Source organism: Cornus florida, unplaced genomic scaffold, assembly GCF_030987335.1.
Source record: "Cornus florida cultivar Cherokee Brave unplaced genomic scaffold, ASM3098733v1 CherokeeBrave_3.0.0_Hap2_Chr11, whole genome shotgun sequence".
In the NCBI taxonomy this organism is placed as follows: domain Eukaryota; kingdom Viridiplantae; phylum Streptophyta; class Magnoliopsida; order Cornales; family Cornaceae; genus Cornus; species Cornus florida.
The window spans coordinates 66715285-66722795 of record NW_026775581.1 but is presented as its reverse complement, the minus strand read 5'-3'; the positions used below and the strand labels follow the sequence as shown (position 1 = coordinate 66722795).

At 39.4% G+C, this 7511-nt stretch overlaps 1 protein-coding gene across 1 annotated transcript; it reads right to left on the bottom strand.

Annotated features, from left to right (window-relative positions):
* Positions 1-4420: 4420 nt before the first annotated feature.
* Positions 4421-6223, bottom strand: LOC132281226 (A-agglutinin anchorage subunit-like). Its single transcript, XM_059782948.1, has 4 exons — positions 5957-6223; positions 5501-5785; positions 5160-5290; positions 4421-5054 (listed from the first exon to the last, which is right to left on the bottom strand). The coding sequence occupies exons 1-4, from the start codon at positions 6221-6223 to the stop codon at positions 4421-4423; spliced, it is 1317 nt and encodes a 438-aa protein (XP_059638931.1).
* Positions 6224-7511: the final 1288 nt, after the last annotated feature.

Genomic DNA, 7511 nt, shown 5'->3' with positions numbered 1-7511 from the left:
GTTTGGTTCAACAAGCTGAAGCCAGGAACCATCAACACCTTCGAAGAACTGAGTAAACAATTTGTGAGCCACTTCATTGCAGGTCAGAGGCATAGGAGGCCGGCCACCTACCTGCTTACTGTGAAACAACAAAAGGGAGAGTGATCCGAGAATACATTACCCGATTTAACACAGATATGTTACAGGTAGAAGAGGTGGACGACAAGGTGGCTTTGACCGCTTTCATAGGAGGACTCCAAACCTCCAGATTCTTGTTCGCCTTATCTAAAGAACCTCCCACCAAACGTGGCAGAGTTGTTAATCAGAGCGCAGAAACACATGAACGCTGAAGAAGCCATGAATGCACGGAAGGGAAAGGAAGGAGAGGACAAGAAGAGGTCAGCCCCTCTCACCAAGGATGAAAATGATACTAGCTATAAGAGATCATTCTTCAGCCAAAGCGATATGACACATCATGAGAAAGACTCAGATAAGTATACTGACTAACAATTGCCTAACAGCTAGAATTAGCCTTATAAAGTCATTCAAAATAAAGACTGGGGGCATCTCAGTTCATCATTTTAAATGGGGGGTAGCTCCCTTACGTGTTATTTTGTATTCTAATAAAGTCACCATCACCAATGAGATGGATGACCCTCAGTTTTTACGCAATAAAATATTACGTTTTCAGTTACCCACCTATGTGGTAATATTAAGCTCATAGTAATCTACTTATCTTATTAAAGGAAAGAGAGGCCGGCTATACCTTATTAAAGGTTTTCTCATTAAAAGGACCAAGGGCCGACAACACGTTCTTCCCTCATTAAAGGGACAAGAATCTGACTACACAGAAGGGTGAGATAATTCAAGGTTCCTTCATTTACTAGAGAAACGAGATGATTACCTCTCATATTAAAAGGGTCACCCTCCTTCAGACTACACCTCTTTCCCCCATAAATGAATAAAGCGTCAACTTCATCTTCTTCCCTCGGTAAAGATACGAGGGTTAACTACTCCCTTATTAAAAGGTGAGCACAACGCTTGAGCAAATCTACTTCCCTTATTAAAAGGGGCAAGAAAGTAATCATCAAGCATGCTTAGCTTAGTTGGACTTGGCATTTCCGACGCTTGACGAAAATCTAATTCTCTTACTAAAGGAACGAGCTGAGTGAAGCTCGTAAAACCTAATTCCCTTACTAACGGGACGAGTTGAGTGAAGCTTGTAAAATTTAATTTTCTTACTAAAGGGACGAGCTGAGTAAAGCTCGTTCCCTTATTAAAGGAGTGACGAGCTGAGTGAAGCTCGTACAATTTATTCCCTTACCAAATGGAACATTATCCAAGGGAACAGAACATTGATTTGGTATTTGTATAAATTCCACCATTAGGAATAGTACCCACGTGAATAGTACCCAAGGGAAGATTACCCAATGGAAAAGTACAAAAGGGAATATTACCCAAGGGAAGAGTACCTGAAGGTATCAAAAATAGTACCCAAGGGTACTAAAAATACTACCCAAGGGAAGATTACCCAAGGGAATATTACCTAAGGGTACCAAAAAAAAAAAAAAAAAAAACTTACCAACGGGAATAATACCCAAGGGAAGAATACCTAAGGGAAGAGTATCTAAGGATAACAAAAATAGTACACAAGGGAAGATTACCCAAGGGAAGAGTACCCAATGGTACCAAAAATAGTACCTAAAGGAAAATTACCCAAGGGAAGAGTACCCAAGGATACCCAAAAAAAAAAAAAAAAAAAAACCCTTACCCGTGGGAATAATATCCAAGGGATGATTACTCAAGGGAAGAGTATCCAAGGGTACCAAAAATAGTACCCAAGGGAAGATTACTCAAGGAAATAGTACCCAAGGGAAGAGTACCCAAGGGTATCAAAAATAGTACCCAAGGGAAGAGTACTCAAAGGTACCAAAAAAAAATAAATAAATAAATAAAAATAAAAAATAAAAACACCTACTCTCGAAAATAATACCCAAGGGAAGATTACCTAAGGGAAGAGTACCCAGGGGTACCAAAAATAGTACCCAAGGGTACCAAAAATAGTAACTAATGGAAGATTACCTAAAGAAAGAGTACCCAATGAAATATTACCCAAGGGAAGAGTACTCAAGGGTTCCAAAAAAAAACAAACTTACCCGCGGGAGTAATACCCAAGGGTACCAAAAATAGTACCTAAGGGAGAGTACACAAGGGTACCAAAAATAATAACCAAGGGAAGATTACCCAAGAAAAGAGTACCCAAGGGAATATTACCTAAGGGTACTAAAAATAATACCCCAAGGGTACCAAAAATAATAATCAAGAGAGGATTACCCAAGGAAAAAGTACCCAAGGGAATATTACCCAAGGAAAGAGTACCCAAGGGTATAAAAAAAAAAAAAAAAAGAAAAAAGAAAAAAGGCTTACCCATGGGAATAATACCCAAGGGAAGAGTATTCAGGAGTACCAAAAATAGTACCCAAGGGTACCAAAAATAGTAACCAATGAAAGATTACCTAAGGAAAGAGTACCCAATGGAATATTACCCAAAAGAAGAGTACCCAATGGTACAAAAAATAGTATCCAAGGGAAGATTACCCAAAGGAAGAGTACCCAAGGGTACCAAAAATAATAACCAAGGGAAGATTACCAAAGGAAAGAGTACTCAAGGGAATATTATCCAAGGAAAGAGTACCCAAGGGTACCAAAAAAAAAAAATTTACATTCCCAAAGCTAGATAAGCAAGCTTGGGAATGGGGGGAAACTGATAGGAAAACATAACCCTAACCTACCTTGACCTAACGATAGAGGCAACTAAGTATTAGCCAGCCGCCAGACCTATTCGACTTTCGAAGAGGATATTTCCATTGGATAAGAATGATAATATTTCATTATCAAGGATAATGAAATATGACTTGGTTCAACAGGGTAAGGATACCCTTGGCATAATTTGAGAAAGTCAAAGGAGTAAATCATATCCCCGACAAATCTGGCAACAAATGGATCTCCTCTGATCTCGTAAATGAACTGAGGGAGAGCGACTATAAGAATAAGATCCTACCAGTCAATAAAGGGAGGACAAAAAATTATTATTAAATCCTTACCTTTCTTTTAGACCTCCGGTGACTGACTTGATCGTCGGAGAGTTATTGGCAGGCACCACACCGGTGCCGTCAAGATTCATCGATCTTCTACTCTCTTCTTTACAAGGAAATGGTGTCGTATTGGATCGCGTGAATTTCTCCCCCAACAATAACAATGAAAATCACTGAGATGTGCAGGTGGATTTCTTACCCGGGTTAAATGAGGGCGAAGATGTGTGGTAGGCGTACTGTTAGGAACCTCGGACTGAGCAGATAAGTGGGACGAAGCCGGCAAAGGGTTGACTATATCAGATGATTCTGTGGAATCAAGAAAGAGATTTGCAGAGGTGTCAAATAGGGGAAGAGGAAAAACCTGATCATAGATGCCACTAAACTTAGATAATGTATGAAACAGTTTGTGCTTATAGAAAATGACATGATGAGAAATTCGGAGGCGTTTATCAACAGGATCATAACATCTATACCCCTTTTGTTCAATTCCATAGCTAAGAAAATAACAAAGTCAAGAACGTGGTTGTAACTTATTTTGCTCATGAGGTTGAAGAAAAATAATACAAGCACACCCAAAGACTCTAAGATGACTGTAGTCTGGAAGTTTTCCATAGAGACGTTCATAAGGTGTTTGAATTTGTAAAAGTGGTGTTGGAACACGATTCACGGTATAAACATCAATAAGAGATACTTCACCCTAAAAAGATAAAGGCACAGAAGCAGAAAGAGTGAGTGAATGAGTTACATCTAAAATATGTCGAAGTTTTCATTCAGCTCGACCATTCTGTTGAGATATGTCAATACAAGAAGTGTGAAAAATTGTACCGTAATGTTGAAGAATTTTTTGAAATTCATTTTATATGTACTCTTGAGCATTATTAGACTGAAACATTTTGATTGGTTTAGAAAATTGAGTAGCATTCATTTGAGTAAAATCACAAAATATATTAAGTAATTCAGAACAATTTTTCATTAAAAAAATCCATGTGAATTGTGAAATATCATCAACAAAAATAACAAAATATCGTGATCCTTCCATAGTAGATATAGTCGAAGGTCCCCAAATATCAGAATGAATAAGATCAAATGGAGCAGAAGCAAAAGACTCATTTTTATTAAATGGTAAGGCAGACTATTTTCCCAATTAACATGAAATACAATCAAAAGACTCAAGTTTAGCCTGACCTAACAAACCTGTAAATGTAAGGGTTTTGACACGAGATAATGATGCATGACCCAAATGAGAATGCCACAACTCAAGTGTAGGAGTTTTGGATAATGTGGAGGCAGCAGAAATAGTGATAGTAGGTAGATGTAATGAAGAAAGTTCAAATAGGTGTCCTATCTTAGAGCCTGTCCCAATGATCTGTCCCTACAACACAACCATTAGAAGAAAAAGTTATGGTTAATCCCAACTCAGTTAGTTGTCCAATAGATAAAAGATTAAGGGAAAGATTTGGAACAAGATAAACATGAAGCACAGATAACTGAGATTGAGAAATAGTTCCTATGTGACTAATAGTCATAGTGGAACCATCGGCTGTGTGTATAACAGGAGAGCAAGAAGGAGAAGTCTGGGATGTGAGGAAGGTAGAATCAGGTGTCATGTGATTGCAGCAAGCAGAGTCAAAATACCAAGAACTATATTTACTTGGTATAGTAGAAAGAGCAGTGGAAGATGCACCTTGATAGCGAGATAAAACCTGGTTGAGAACTGCCTCAAGGTCAGTTGTAGAGAAAACAAATGAGGCAGATGTAGATTCGCCAGAAGAAATGTTGACTGGTGTTGAAAATGGTGGTGACAGATATTCTGTGTTAGCCACAGTTGTAGTGGAGAGTCGAACACGAATACAACAAAAGTCAATGCTATGCCCTGGAATCCGACAAAAAGTACAGTAAAGACCGGAAAGGTCCTTTTTGTTGTTGGATTGCTGAGAGCCAGAGCGATTGTTATTGTTGCGTCCATTGGAGCCAGATTGACTGTTATTGTTGCGTCCATTGGAGCCAGACTGATTGGTATTGTTGCGTCTATTTTGTCAAAAAAATAAGGCGGGGCGATCTGGTGCTGACTGAGATGGCACTAACTGAGGAGTAGAAGATGGTTTGGCTAAAATAGTGATATGATTTTGAGAACGATGATTCTGTAAGCCTGTCTCTTCTCGAACAAGTTCATTAAGAGCTTGATCAAGTGATGGAAAAGGTGAGCGATGAAGAAGCTGATTGCGTATTGGTTCAAAATTATCATAAAGACTCAGCAGAAACTAATAAAGTCGAATGTGGTTGTGATACTCGAGAAATTTCTTTGTTTCAGAAGAATGCTCCCATGATGGTTCGGAAAGAGCTAATTAATCCCATAAACATTTCATCTGAGAGAAGAATTTATTAATTCGCTAACCTGATTCTTGTTTAAGAGTAGAAAGTTGAACCATTAATTGAAATTGGCGAGCCCCATCAGAACCAGAGTAGCGAGAGACAAGCATGTCCCAGATCTCCTTGGCTGTCTCGTAACTCCCAAATTCTATACCAATGGAAGAATTGGATGTGTTGCGTAACCATATGATGATCTTGTGATCATTGTTACTATCCCAGTCTTCAACACGTGTGACATAGGCATATGATGTCTCTTTTATGGCTTGAGTAAGTGTTGTACGATCTCCAGTGACATAGGACCATAGCTTGCGACCTTTCAAAAAACTGCGCATAGATTGACTCTAAAATGAGTAATTGTCACCACTAAGAATAACTGAAATAGGGTGAGTTACCTCATTTTGGGCCATTTAGAGATTCTAAATACAAAAACGGACTGCAAATTTGAAATTAGCGTGAAAAACTGGGCTGAATAGGTGTTTTCAGAAAAAAAAAAAAAAAAAAAATTCTGATACTGTTGACGTGGCAGAATGCTGGTGATATGGTGCTGACGTGGCAGTTGATGCGGCACTTGCTGACGTGGCAGATGGCGTGGTAGATGATGTGTCTGATGACGTGGCAGAGCGTGTGACTGACACACCTGGGCTTGTGGCAGCGCGTGGCTTGATGAAAAAAGTGGCTGAACCTTGTGGCGGCGCGTAGGGGCGGGTGCAAGGTGTTTTCCGGCTGTTTTTGGTGGTGTTGGGATGATCTGAGGGTGTTCTTTCGCTTGCTATGCTCATAATTCGAAAAGACCTTCTAAAACTCCCTTTCAAACCCCTAATAGTATGTGAGGAGAAAGAAAAAGATAAATATATATAGATAAAATAGAGAACTTGGCTCTGATACCAATGCAAGAAGAGTAAGGTAGCAAGAGCAATGCAAAAAGAGTTAGATGCACTATCTAAAACTCATACATGGGATCTGGTTGATCTGCCTCTTGGAAAGTCTGCTGTAGGATGCAAATGAGTTTACAAGATCAAGACTCGTTCAGATGGGTCTGTAGAGTGCTACAAAGCTCGACTTGTTACTAGAAAGTTCACACAGGAATATGGCATTGATTTTGAGGAGACATTTGTTCAAACTCCTATTGCCGTGGCAGCTTCTTATTATTGGGGACTTTTTCAAATGGATGTTAAGAATGTTTTTCTCAATGGTGATTTACTCGAGGAAGTATACATGTAGCCTCCTCCAGGTTATCCTCATCCTTCTAAAAAGGTGTGCCGACTTAGATGTGCTTTGTATGGTCTCAAACAGGCACCGCGAGCTTGGTTTGCCAAATTCAATCAGACTATCTCTCGCCTTGGCTACTCTACTAGTCCATATGACTCTGCCTTATTTGTTCGACGCACCAATCGAAGTATCATTCTCCTTTTACTTTATGTTGATCATATGATCATTACTGGAGATGATTTAATAAGAATTCAGGAGCTCAAATAATTTCTCAATCGTCAGTTCGAGATGAAGGATCTTGGACCCCTCAGTTATTTTCTTAGTCTTGAGATAAGTACCTCTACAGATGGATACTATTTTACTCAGGCGAAAATACATATCTGATCTTTTCTAGAAATCCGATCTCATTGATAGCAAAATTGTTGATACACCCCTTGAGTGCAATACCAGACTTAATCTACATGATGGAGATTTTCTTCGAGATGGTACTTTGTATCACCAATTGGTAGGTAGTCTGGTTAATCTCACTGTCACTCGTCCCGACATCTCTCATGCCGTTCACATAGTTAGTCAGTTCATGTCTGCCCCTCGGTCCACTCATTTTGCTGCTGTTCATCGCATCCTTCGTTATCTCAAAGGCACTATGTTTCATGGATTGCATTATTCTTTCCAGTCATTGCTTATTCTTCGTGCCTATTCCGATACAGGCTGGACAGGAGACCCTACAGATCGTCGTTCCACCACAGGATATTGTTTCTTTCTTGGTGATTCACTTATCTCTTGGCGCAGTAAGAAACAGACTGTGGTTGCACGATCTAGCACAGAAGCTAAATACAGGGCGATTGCTAATACTACTTC